The 13496-nt window shown below is 37.4% G+C and overlaps 3 protein-coding genes across 4 annotated transcripts; all 3 read left to right on the top strand.

Moving 5' to 3' along the window:
- Window positions 1-42: 42 nt before the first annotated feature.
- Window positions 43-2230, top strand: LOC108603198 (nuclear transcription factor Y subunit beta). Of its 2 annotated transcripts, none has more exons than XM_017991780.1 (5): window positions 43-250; window positions 311-412; window positions 469-686; window positions 834-982; window positions 2011-2230. In XM_017991780.1, the coding sequence occupies exons 1-5, from the start codon at window positions 155-157 to the stop codon at window positions 2196-2198; spliced, it is 753 nt and encodes a 250-aa protein (XP_017847269.1). In that variant the 5' UTR covers window positions 43-154; the 3' UTR covers window positions 2199-2230. The 2 variants fall into 2 exon arrangements, with proteins under 2 accessions (XP_017847269.1, XP_017847268.1); XM_017991779.1 differs by lacking the exon at window positions 2011-2230 and adding an exon at window positions 1202-1888 and having other exon boundaries at window positions 46-250.
- A 164-nt stretch (window positions 2231-2394) lies between these two features.
- Window positions 2395-4295, top strand: LOC108603199. Its single transcript, XM_017991781.1, has 5 exons — window positions 2395-2549; window positions 2982-3139; window positions 3200-3290; window positions 3363-3481; window positions 3544-4295. Coding segments are annotated over exons 1-5 (507 nt in total). The 5' UTR covers window positions 2395-2547; the 3' UTR covers window positions 3681-4295.
- A 500-nt stretch (window positions 4296-4795) lies between these two features.
- On the top strand, window positions 4796-10015 carry LOC108603196 (Fanconi anemia group D2 protein). The gene is given in 15 exon segments (XM_033294030.1): window positions 4796-4867; window positions 4934-5685; window positions 5747-5891; window positions 5948-6016; window positions 6076-6278; window positions 6336-6408; window positions 6468-6637; window positions 6697-7184; window positions 7238-7439; window positions 7496-7618; window positions 7682-8718; window positions 8773-8997; window positions 9050-9269; window positions 9322-9917; window positions 9996-10015. Coding segments are annotated over 15 exon segments (4395 nt in total).
- Window positions 10016-13496: the final 3481 nt, after the last annotated feature.

Below are 13496 nucleotides of genomic sequence, written 5' to 3'. Positions count from 1 at the left end.
TCTCTGCGTTGATAAAAACCAAAAACAACAAAAGTAACTGTCAAAAGATAAAGAAGCAGAGCATTTTGTGTACGTGTGTGTTAAGCTAGCTACGTGGTGATTGTGGCCACAAAATTCGAAATCCTCGCAAGCAGGCAAAGGCTTCTCTATCTAAATGCAACTGACAGGTTTCACAGCAGCGCTGCTGCTTGTCCTTGTGGGCTATACCAGCGCCCAGCGTGTAGCACCCGGCGTAAATCCCCAGCATTATGTGAGTAACTATAGCAGCTGTCAATTGCGTTTGTAGTAAATTTAATTTATGAAATTTTAGCAACAAGTACCGCAGCATGCACAACAGCAGCACCATCAGCCCCCACCGCCACAGTATCAGCAACAGGTTCATGGAGCACCCGGTGTACCGCCACAACAATATGTAAGTAATGACGACAAGGTCTTGGCAGGAATACTAAGTCTCTTCATAATTAATAGCAATATGAACAAGTGCCGGTGCAACAGCAACAACAAGTGCAATACCAGCAAGTTCCTGTACAACAGCAGCAGCCGCCGCAGCAGATGCATCCACCCCAAGCGCATGTGCCGCAGCAGCAGCATGTGCCACAGGGTCATCACCCGCAGCAAGCTGCTGGCCATCATCATGGACAGCCACAACAGGTTTTGAACACGGGCAATATTCAGCAAGAACGCGCGTAAGTTGCCACGACAGCCATAAACTCATCAGACCCACGCAATTAATCAAAGCGGACTTAAACAGTATTAAATGTTCAGCAAATAATCTTATCAGATATTCTTATCTATTTGTCTGTTAATTAATTGTCATTTTGTTTAACTTACAGTCATATCCAAGAGCATATGCAAGTGCCAATCGATACGAGTAAAATGTCAGAGGCTGAACTACAATTTCATTATTTCAAAATGCACGATTCGGACAATAACAATAAGCTGGATGGCTGCGAATTGATCAAATCTCTCATTCATTGGCACGGTAAGCATAGTTAACAGTTTACATTGTGTCTTGTCCTTGGTCATTTGGCATTCAATATGATTTATTTAACTCATGCGTATTGTTTTACTTTTATTTGCATATAAACATTTTGACTGATTCCTGCTATGTTTGGTGTGTGTCTGTGGTTATGGCTAAAATCATCTAAACCATCTCTCGCATAATAAACTATTTAACAACAACAAATGCAACAAAACCCAGAACAAGGCAGCAAAGAGCAGCACAACGGCGAGAAGCCGCATGTTGAGGAGAAAGTGTTCTCAGATGAGGAGCTCGTTGCGCTAATCGATCCCATATTGCAAATGGATGATACCTCGAAAGACGGTTTCATAGACTATCCCGAGTTCATAAAGGCACAACAGAAGGCTGCCGAAAAGCAGCAGCAGCAACAACAACAGCAGCCAACACAACAACAGCCAGCGCATTAGTTCACAGTTTAATTGTTACAAACTTAGCCTCACAACATTGTACTCTTTGTTTTTGAAATTAAGGCGCCAGCGACTCCAGCGTAGTTTGCAATGTATTTGCATTCCCTAAACGAACTCTTCTTTTGAAAATGCTGCAAGCATTCCAATCGGGCAACTACTTTGAACAAATTGTAATTTAAAATTTAAATCTCCCTATGCATTCGAATAGCACAAAACGAATCTCTAAGTTTTTTGAAGCTATTTTTGTAAAACTCTTTCATAATTTTGTTTAGTTATTTTTAAGCGCCACTTACAAGCAGCAACAACAACAAAAAGAAAGAATTCAGACTGATTGCATGAACTAAATTAAATGCGAAACTAATACAAGAAGAGCTGGAAGTAAAAAATCGGAAGAATTACTTAAATTATGAGAAATTGAAAATAACTTTTTTAGACGCGTTCGATTCATTATAAGTGAACTGTTTTTAAGTAAATAAAACTCATAAAAAAATAAAACAATTGTCTTGTGTCTTATATGTACATACATTTTATAAAACATTAATATAAAAAAATAAATAATTTTTTTCTTTAATATTATTACAGCTGATGAGAAGGCGCCCGACAGCACAGAGAAACACGAGGATGATCATAAGAAAGGTGGCTTTGTTTATACTGACAGCGCTCTGGAGGAGACTATAGACTACGTGCTCAAATCTATGGATATGAATAACGATGGCTTTGTGGACTATGCTGAATACCGCAAGACTGAAGCAACTATTGGCAAGAATTAAATGAAATTAATTGCAACTAAAACTAAACTTTTTATACCTTTTTTATAATAAAAAAAAAAACTGTTTAATATATATACTAATCGTATTGCCAAAGTGGCTACAACTTACGGTACAAGCACAAACAGCTGACCGTTGGGGTTATAAAAGCTTCTGTGTGGCATAAAAAAGCTTCTGTTTAGTCAAACTGTGGCGAATCGTCGCAGCAAACAGAAGCGCAAAGCATAGCCAAGCGCAAAGTAGAATGTGTTGATAAAATAAAAGAAAATATGCCAGTAGCCAAAGGCAATAAATAAAAGTGAAGTGAATTTAAGCATATCAAGCATACGCCGTGTGATTACAACTATTTAAAATGTAAGCGAATAGACAAAGCATAAAGTAATTGATAAATATAGATAAGTAGCGCAAGCATGTACAACTGTAAAAATGCAGCTAGTTTATAATTATGAATTTGCATGCTCTAGAGCCTTGACTAGGAATTCCGTTGCCCTGGGTGACATTGTTGACTTCAAATAAATAGAATTAGCCGGGACCGGTTCCTAGTAGCACGTGCTTGCGTGCAGCTTATAAATATTTGCCCTTGCATAAATAATACGGTGTTTTCCACGCTAGCTGGACACATATCGATTTTACCCGACAAGCCCCCTTACCACCCCGGAAAGCAAGCAAAAGCACTTTACGGAGCGTGTGGGTGGGGGCTGGCTTGGGCGTAAGCGTACATGAACTCTTATGGCATGCACTTTTCAATTAAAAGCCGGCCGGCATATTTTACTGCCTCACTTGCAGGGCTGCCATGACATCTTCTCGGCCCCGCGAGCGTTTGCTCTATGCATTCCGTGGCTGGATAGCGTTTGTTGCCTTTATGGATCTGGGCACTGCTTTCCGCAGCTACATCGAACGTCGCAGTTTTCTAGGCGATCATAGTGATACGCAATTTATTGAAGGTACACACGAAACACACGAACTTTAAAAGTATTATTTATAATTTATTTATAAACTTACAGGGGACTATACTATATCGCGCATTATTGGAATGTACTGTCTTCTTAAAGCCATCGCCCTCGTCCATTGCACGCTCTATATACACTATCGACCGTAAGCATATATACCCATACAAATTTATTTGTGTATTTATATATATTTGAAAATGACCTTATTTCCAAATAGCGTTGTAAGCATGGGTGGCTGCTCATTAGCCCTCACTATGGTCTTCTATGTTACGGAAACTCTCTACTTTCGTTCGAGCACTTTGAATTTCTATGTTATCTTTCCCTGCGTTTTGAACAGTAAGTATACAGTTTACTATATATACTTTTACTCTTACTAATTAGCTAACCTTATTCGCCAGCTATTACGCTACTGGGATTGATATACATACCCAAGCGTCTACGCCTTTGGGAGCCTCATTTGGATATGGACGATGAGAACTCGCAGCTATTGAAGCAAATGACTGGATTTAAGCGTAGACGGGCGAAAAAACAATAGTCTGAAACTTCTGGCTACGCAACGAATCATCAATTTATGAAAATGCATGGAAGAGTATATTATCCATAATTGACTGCATATTGATGTGATCCAAAAAGAAAAAGGCATCGTGGGAGCCTTCTATATTAACTAATAGCAATATTATCCAAAGCCAAAGTAGTGATTTTTCTCTAGATTAAGTAAAAGCAATTTCTTCTTAACCTCTGCACGCATACTTAAGTCAATTTCTGACATAATTACTTAGCATTTTGTACTTCCTGTTGAAAAACCATACCATATAGATAAAAACATACAGTTTTTTAGAATTTTAAAAGTCACATATGCCGTTTTAAACCATTAACATAAGTTGACAATTAGCAAGCTGAGCAAGTTTATTATTCGACTCGTAAAAATGGCTTTAAATTTACATATTTGTTTATATACATATACATTAAAATATTGTTAGTATTAAGGGAAATTTTCCATTGGACTCACGTATATCATCATACATCAAGTTAAAGGCAATATTTGCACTTGAACATTTATATCAAATTTACATAGAGAGCATAAATGCTTTGCGTTAAATCGTTCACATTTAATTAATGAAAATTAACAAATTACTCGTGCAATAATAGACTTAGCAAATATAATCAATAAAGTTTTTCATGATTAGATTTGTGTTTTTTTAATGCTTCTCAGATATATTAACGTCAATCACGGTTGTCAAGAAAAATCACAACATTTTTGTAGTTTGTGCTCATTGTTTAAGCTATTTATGTTTAAAAATAACTGCTTCGTTAAGTTAAGCGTAATCGTGGACGTAGTTCATTCGTTCAGTTTGACGAGTAGTTCAATGGAACTTATTTTGAGGTTGCCACCAGGCTGCAAATAGCTATGCTATAATTTTAATTTTATTCAAATAATGAATTGAGACATTTATAATATAAAAATTTGTTTACACAGGTATATTATAAACTAAATTTTTTATTTAAAAGCATCATACTCGTATTGCCTTACAAGTTTTATACAGGAACATCTCTAGCCTAAATCAACTCTGTGTCATCCCAAAAAAGTAAAAGCAAAATATTTTGAAAGAATCACGATCCCGCCGTTTTGGTTTTTGCTAATTATTTACAATGTATCGCAAGTTAAAGAAAAAGGCACAGCCGCTTAATGCTATTGACGAAAATGCATCGATTAAAATACCTGTGAGTAAATAGTTTTTAAATTTATTACGCAGAGTACAAGCAATTGCACACATATTTGTATTGTAGCGTTTGGCGCCTGGCGAAAAGATAGATGCTTCTATACAACCAATGGCAACCAATGAAAGCGAGGAGGAGAAGATACCAGCATCACAGGAGCAGGCGCTGCGTTTTCTGTCGCAGCACAGCATAGCAATAGCTGCAACACTTGGCCGGACACAGTCGTCATCAAAGATCAACAGCGCAAGGCAGCCAAATAGTTTCTTTGAGATGGTGCTGGTGAATGCTGGAGTACAATTGGATCAGCCAGATACATTTGTATTGTGCTGTGATCATATTGCAATTGTGTCTAAGCTGCGTGACATACTTGTGCGCTCACCGAAATATCCAGAAAACATAGAAACCTTTAAGAATGGCTTGAATAATGCGCTTGCGCCCAAGTCCAAGATAGCACATAAGCTGCTAAGTGGCTGCACCATTGACATTGCGGATGAAAATCAGGCCTATCAATCGCAAAATAGCATGTTTATTAACTTTCTTATGATTGACTTTCTTCGCGAGCCATGCCTGGACGTGCTCTTTAAAAAAATCGAAGAGATTTCCTTATTGGAGGATGCGCTTAGTGCTTCTGGTGGTCTATCCTTGCTTCCACTAATGCTAGAGCAGCTGAGATACTTGACATTATCACATAGTGAACAAATCTATGCTCATATTGAACGTATATTTAATAATGCTTCAGAGTCAGCCAAATTAGATATAATCAATAGCGCTGAATTTGTGCTGGATGCCAGGAAACATGATGACTTTGTCGAGCTGCTCATGTAAGTTTTAATTAATATATTGTACTCAAAGCATTACATAACCTTTCTACCTTTATTTTAGTATAAATTATGCTAGCAGCAAGGAGCTGTTTCAAATAAACACAGTTCAAATGTTGAGCAATTTGACGCTCAGCTCCAAATCTGAAAGCAAACTACGTGCGCGTATTATAGAGTTTATTAAAAATGATAGCAGCTGCTCCAATGTGGTAAATATATATAAACTAGTTGACTTACAAATTTCTTAATACTATTAATTTAATAGATACTGCCGCATCTTATTCGCCTGCTGCTTAATTGTCTCAATCAGGATACTGATGAAGTCGTGCGAGAGGTATAATATAAATAGCTTATTTTAAAGTCAACACTAATTTACATTAATTATACTTATAGCTGGTCTCTACACTGCGCGAGATATTCAATTGGCATTATAGATCGCAGAGCGAGGAGCCAGGACACATTTTTACACCTGCTGCCAATGATAAGGAATTACAATTGGAGCTTTTTAGCTTCTTGCATCAAGGCCTAACACGTTCAAAGCGTTTTTATCAAATGTGGCAACGTGTTCTAGCTGCTTTGCCAGCTACTGAATTCAAGTATGTCTAAGTCGCTTGACAATTAGGCTTAAATAACTTACAAAACATTAATTACAGCTCATTCGATTTTATAATGCTGTTGCTGCTTATACATATAAATGAGGACAATACGCTGTATATTGAGAATCTGGTAAGCTACAAGTAAATCAACTTTTGCAATTGATGCAGCAATTTTCATTACTCTTCTAGCTGCGCCGCCGCATCAAGCTGGAGCATATAACTGTAGATATATTGGATGAAGTGCGCTCACAATTTCCGCATATTTTGGAAAAGCATATAAGCACTTTGATGCATATACTACAAGACTTTGTACGCGAAAAGAATCAAATTGTTTCTGATTTTGCCAAATTAGCCTATAGGTGAGTTGGTTGCTGCTGCAATTTTAGTTTGTAATCAAGTCATTTTCTTTTCTTTGCAGCATACTCTTTAAAATTGGCAACTCCATACAGAAGAACATTCTAAAGAAACTGTTGGAGTTAACGTTTGACAAGTCTGCGCAGCATGTGACCAGCATGGCTTTAACTTTGCTGCGTGAGCTGCAACTGAAAAATTCGAAGCATGTTCAAAACTGTGCGACGCTGTTGCTGCCATTACTAGATCGTTTAAGTGATTTCACATTGCCACAAACACGCTTGGCTATGGATTTGCTAAGTCGTGTGGCATATCCAGATCCCAAGCTGCCAGAATGCACACAGCTGCAAGAACAAATTGAAATGATTGTAAAGAAGCAACAAATCAATCGCAGTGAATATATAAAGAAGCAAGGCATTATTGGAGGCGTGCAGCTGATCGACGCTGTGGCCAGAATTGAAAGCAAAGCCAACGAACTTGTTGACTTGGACACAAGCATTGATAACATTGCCACGCTGCCTGAAGGACGCAGCAAGCATGCAGCCAATCTGATCAGTAAGTAGCAGCAAATATTGGTAGTTACATAAATATTAATATAATAATTACAGTGCTAACGCAGTCAGCTATTGGCAGCTCACCTGAACTGATGGCGTTATTCTATGATGAGCTGGCCAGCGTTCTAGCTGTGCGTAGTTACAACACTGAATCAAATTATACGCTCGACAACAAGTTTCTTATATGGATGACAGAGCTAATGAGCTCGCGTTTTCTGGATAGTTTTGTAAGTGAGCAGGAGCTTAGAGCAGTAAGGTGAGTCTAACGAGTTTGTTAAATTAGCTTTATATATTATTTAAAAATACTTGCAGGGGCATACAGCTAAAGTTTCAGAAGAACATCAATGAACTGGAAGATACAAAGGACAATTCAGAGTACGAAATATTAAATATTGGCATTAACATATCGGGCACGCTGTTGACACCGACTGGCAGGTTAGTTATAATACTTTATTATTGCTTTATGTTTTGTTTAAGCTCCTTTTTCTATGCTTGCAGTGCCTGTAATACAATTTATGAGCTAACGCCTTTGTTCAATCTGGTTAGCGTGCTTAGCAATCAACGCTGGCAGCACAGTCTGGAGCAAATTAATGCCTTGCTGGGCTGCGCTATTATACTGCCCGAATTCTTTGATGATGACAACTATTTAAGCATATTTGATAATTATGATGAGGAGCTGCAAAAGAAAATATTACACATTTATTTTCATACCGTCAACTGGATGCGTGCCAACATTGGCGCATTTTCCACGCAGGCTTGCAAAGCGACGCGCAAACGTGTGTTGTATCGTCTGGCCGATTTGCTAAGTGTAGAGCAAAGAATGAAGCCACTGCTGGCACATGCTCCCATTGGCTTTGTGCCACCGCCATGTCAATTCCTAAAGAACTGTCAGACAAGCGTACAGCACGGCTCGCGTGCAAAGCCAAAGGCAGGCAAAACTAAAGTAACTCATAATGACTCTACGAGAGACGAATCGAGCATTAATAAAACTAAAATTGGTGATATAAGCATCAAATTGAGCGCCTGCAAGACGCCTGTCAAAACTAAAATTGATTTTGAGCAGCTATATGGAACGCTGGAACGCTATAGACCGCTGGATGTGGGCATTATAGCGCTGCTCAAGGAAGAACCATTTACAGCTCAATATCCACTGGATCCAGAGCAATTGGGCACGCATTTGGGATTAATGGAGCTGCGTTTTATACTAACCGATCTGGTGCATAAACTAAGCACAGTAGTCAAAGGCGAGCAAAACCTAAACGAAGCCGAGTCCTTGAGATCGCATGTGGTCAAGCCGGAGTACTTTATGTCCGACTTGTTTAATGTTTTGGAAGCGCTGAATAAGCATCTAAACGTACTCGCGGCACATATAAATGAACAATTGGAAAAAGTCAATAATTTGCATAGCAATTTGGATTTGTTTAAAGATCGTATTAATTATGTTAAGACCTGCTTTGGTCTATGCATTCATTTGTTTGCCTTATACTTTTCCTGGAGCGAGTGGAGTGACAAAACTCAAGCGGAGCTATTGCAATGTAAGTAAAATCAGCTACGCTTTGATTTACTCTAAACTTTTATTAATCTTACAGCATCACTGCGCGCCGTGCTGTTAACTGCTGAGCAGAGCACACAGGCTAGACCATCAGCAACTAATCTGGCCGCTCAAGCTTTTCAATATTTTCTGCAGTACGAGAAATCAGTGCTAACTCTTAGCACAGCTGTTCAACTATATCGTTTGCTATGCAGCTTGCGCAAGTTAAGCAACTCGACTACGAAGTCCGTCCAGCGCAGCAGTCAGCAGGCGGAGGATATACGTAAGCAGCTAAGCTCGCATTGCTTTCTCATGCTGTTTATTGTTTTCTTTAGGTAAATTCTGCACCAAAATGCTGCGACGCAAGTGGTATCATTATACTGGCTGCCTGGAGAAAGGCGCGCAGTGCAACTTGCATTTGGATGAGCTGGTCAAAGGTTTTCTCAAGGACTCTAGCATCGAACGGCAGCGTGACATATTGCGTGGTCTAAGCGAAGAGTGCGTAATGCTAAACACAAAGGACAAGAGCTTGGATTCGTTTCCCAACATTAAAAAGTAAGCAAAGCTCACCAATAGAGTTCATTTAATAACAAATTTACGTTTCTAGAGCCAACTTTCCTTTGCTATTTCGTGGCTTGTGTGAAATACTTATTACTACGCTTAGCAGCGAGCAAAGAATTGATCTTGCCGCTGATCGCTTTGAGCTCTGGGAGTCTACAATACGCTTGCTTAATGGTCTGCTGGAGGTGGTAAAAAAAGTCGAGCAGCCGCGTAACTTTGCTTTGTTTTTAAAGCACTCACAGTTATATTTAAAGCTGCTGCTGCAACATGGCCTCACCATATTGGAAACTATAGTACGCAGAAGTCCCGAACGTCTCACCAAATTTCTGCACGAGCTGCAGAATGTTACCAAGTTCCTGCACAATCTCTGCTGTCACTCCAAAACAATGAAGAACACTGCCATTATAAGTTATATACCCATTCTACGTGAAACACTTGAGACTTTAGTATTTCGCGTCAAGGCTTTGCTGGCAGCCAACAAATGTCATGCTGCATTTCATTTGAGCATTTTGGACAATAAGGACCTGCATGGCGATGCAATTAGAACACCCACTGCTCATGCCCACTGAATTAATAGCGACGAAAATACCAGCAGAGATGACCGTGTTGATGAACAATTTGAACGAGATATAACTATTACATGTAAGCAGCTCCACAGCGCAGCAAATCTCCTCGCGCAGCCCAAATCTTTTAGATGTTTTGGTACTATACAATCCTCAGATAATAATACTCATTTATAATGCCATCTGTAATCCACATATTAATTTTGCTAAAGCTATGATACAATCTAAGAAATCATTACAACTTAAATGGTTTAATAAAAAGAATAAATTCATATTTTGAATTGGATAAAACTAATCTTGATGATAGCTATGGTAAAGTATGAGATCACCAAGGTAGTAAGAAGTATTTTTTCATTAATGACAGCAACAGAAGTTAGTAAAGTCTTTAATCGCAGCCAAAATAATCGGACTGAAGGTTTTAGCTGAGATTAGCTTCTCAAAGTTAAAAAGTGATAACAAGAAGACAGGCTCATTTTTAGCCCAAAAATTTACAGGGTTACAATCACTTTTTTGCAAAATATCGAAAAATCGGTGTGTTAGACTTTCAGTTGAATGCCAGTTTAATTCCTTCTGCAATCTCAGCGAGTTAACAAGGCATCAATAATATTCTCTGTAAATCGGGACATCTTTTACGTTGAATACGGCTTTCATCCAGAAAGTTTCGAATATTCACAGACATTTGTCATTTGTTTACTACTTTGTTCATCTAACTGCCAATAATTTATTGTATCAACAAACTGTGTGCTATTTTAATGTTGCTTTCCACGAGCCAACAGGAACGTATAAAGCATTTGATCGATTTTTTTCTAGCTGAGTATATGCGACTTCGCAAAGATGAAATTAAGCAAAAGTAGCTCTTTGGCATTGGATTTATTGCCATAACTTTGTCAAAATGTTTTAGTGATCAAACAAAAGCATGTATTAACAATCTCATGAGTAAAATTAGCCCAAGACACTCTTCAGCTCCGATTTTTTGCTTGAGTTATGCTTTCGCAAAGTTTAAAGTGGATAGAAATGAGACGGCACTTCATTTTCGCAAAATTTACAGGGTTACCATCACGTTTTTGCCCAAAATATCCGACAAATACGTAGACATTATCCAAGTTATGAATGGCCAGTTTTATTATCTTGTCCTGCAATTCGCATGAGTCCCACACAAGGACAATAAAAAGCTCTGACAAATCGGGAACGCCATTTCGATTGAATTATACGGCTTATCCAAAGTATCGATATGCACAGGAAATTTGTCACTGTTTGTTATTATACTTTTGTTCATAGACTTGCAAATAATTTTGTATCAAACAAATCTTGGTGCTTAAGTTTAACTTGTAACATAGTTGCACGCCAACAAAGGACTTATAAAACATTTGGATCGCGATTTTTTTAAGCTTGATTATGGGCTCCGCAAAGTTTGATAACATATAAGCAAAAAAAGTAGCTAGCATCATCTGGATTTATGCCATAACTTTGTCAAAACACATTATTTTTAATAAAATTAAACATGTTTATTTACAATCTCATGAGTAAATAAGCCCGAAGAAACTCTCTCAGTCCGAATTGTTTTTCGTGAGAATATAGCTCGCAAAGTTAAAAAAGTGATAAAGAAAATGAAGAACGCCATCATTCTTTGGCAAAATTTACTAGGTGCGTATCCACGTTTTTTGCCAAAATATCCAAAATCTTAGATTTTCCAAATTTGAATGCAGTTTATTCTTCTGCATCTCACAGTTTCTAACAAGGCATAAAACTCTGAAATCGGCGCCATTTCGTTGAATTACGGCTATCAAAGATTCATCATCACAGAAATTGTCATGTATGTACTATTTGTCATAACTTTGCAAATAATTTTTATCAAACAAATTTTCTTATGGTTTAATTCGTTGCTTTCCACGCCAACATAAGACGTAATTAAAACATATTGATCGGATTTTCTTCTTTAGCTGGAGTTATTGCTCCGCAAATTTGAAATAAGACAAAAGTAGCTATGCATCATTGATTTATTGCCATAACTTTGATCCAAAACAATTATTGTAGGTGATCAACAAAACAGCATTGTTTATTCTACATCTCCATGAGTAAATAAGCCCAGAACTCTTACAGTCCGATTTTTGGGGCTGAGATATAGCTTCGCCAAACTTAAAAAGTTTAGAAACTTGAAGACGGGGCATCATCTTCTTGGAAAATACAGGTTACATCACTTCTTGCCCAAATATTATCGGAAATCGTAGACCTTTCCAAGTTTGAATGCAGTTTTATTCGTTCTCCATCTCCACGAGTCTACACAAGGCATAAAAGCTCTGAAATCGGACGCCATCTTTCGTGAATTCGGCTTAGCCAAGTTCGATATTCACAGAAATTGTATGTTGTTTAGATTTTGTTCATAACTTTGCCAAAATAATTTTTGTATCAAACAAATTTGCTCTTTTTAATTGTGCTTTCCACGCCAACATAAGGACGTATAAAACATTGGATCGATTTTTTAGCTGAGTTCAGTGGCTTCGCAACAGTTTTGAAATCTAAGCAAAAAAGTTAGCTCTGCATCATGGGATATTGCCATAACTTGTCAAAACAATTTTTTAGTGATTCTAAACACAAACAGATTGTTTATGAACAATCTCACTGAGTAATTACGCCAAAACTCTTGCAGTCCGATTTTTTTTTTTTGGCTGAATATAGCTCGCCAAAGTTTAAAGTGCATAACGAAATGAAACGGCCATATTTCTGGGCAAAAATTACCGACGGGGTTACATCAGCGCTTTTTGCCCAAAATATCCGAAAATCGGGTAACTTTCCCAATTTAATGCAGTTTTATTCTTCTGCATCTCACGAGTCTAACAAGGCAAAAAACTCTGAAATCGGACGCCATTTCGCTGAATCGGCTTATCAAAGTTCGATATTTCACAGAAATTGTCATGTTTGTTCTACTATTTTCGTTCATACTATTGCCAAATAATCTTTTGTATCAAAACAATTATGTGCTCATTTTAATTAGTGCTTCCACGCACAACATAAGACGTATAACATTTGGAATTCGGAATTTTTAGCTAGTTTATGCTCCGCAAGTTTGAAATTAAGCAAAACAGAAGTTTGCTCATTACTTTGTCAATATAATTTTTTCATTTAGAAAACACAACTGCATAGGCCTTTTTAAAATGTCATGAATTAATTAAGTCTTCAGTCCTAATATTATTAGCTGAGTTATAGGCTCTCAAAGTTTAAAAACTGATATTTCATAGAGAATTATCTTGTTTGCTTACTCTTTTGCTCATAATCACCTTTTTGGCCAAAAATATACGAAATTTTAAAACTTCACAAATTTTAAATGCAGTTTTATTCTCATGCATCTCACGAGTCTAACAAAGCATAAAACTCTGAAATCGGACGTCCTTTTGCTGAGTTAGAGCCTATTAAAGATTGATATTTTGCAAAAAAAATGTTCGTTTGTTTACTAATTTCGTTGCTGTCATTAAATGAAAAAATACTTACCTTACTTACCTTGTATATCCATCATACTTACCATAGCCATATCATGTAGCCTTTAGTTTTACCCAATTCAAAAATGAATTTAGTTCTTTTTAATTAAAACATTATTAAGTTGTAACTGATTTTTATTGTATACATAGCTTTAGCATAAATGTAAATATGATTACAGTGATTA

The sequence above is a fragment of the Drosophila busckii genome, chromosome 3R (assembly GCF_011750605.1).
Source record: "Drosophila busckii strain San Diego stock center, stock number 13000-0081.31 chromosome 3R, ASM1175060v1, whole genome shotgun sequence".
Classification (NCBI taxonomy): domain Eukaryota; kingdom Metazoa; phylum Arthropoda; class Insecta; order Diptera; family Drosophilidae; genus Drosophila; species Drosophila busckii.
The sequence above is the reverse complement of the archived record's forward strand: the minus strand, read 5'-3'. Positions and strand labels throughout refer to the sequence as shown.

Coding starts and splice junctions, on each gene's coding strand:
- LOC108603198 (XM_017991779.1), top strand. CDS start 155: ATGCAACTGACAGGTTTCACAGCAGCGCTGCTGCTTGTCCTTGTGGGC. Junction 251..310: donor GCGTAAATCCCCAGCATTAT/GTGAGTAACTAT, acceptor ATGAAATTTTAG/CAACAAGTACCGCAGCATGC. Junction 687..833: donor AATATTCAGCAAGAACGCGC/GTAAGTTGCCAC, acceptor TTTAACTTACAG/TCATATCCAAGAGCATATGC.
- LOC108603199 (XM_017991781.1), top strand. Junction 3,140..3,199: donor TGATACGCAATTTATTGAAG/GTACACACGAAA, acceptor ATAAACTTACAG/GGGACTATACTATATCGCGC. Junction 3,482..3,543: donor CTTTCCCTGCGTTTTGAACA/GTAAGTATACAG, acceptor CTTATTCGCCAG/CTATTACGCTACTGGGATTG.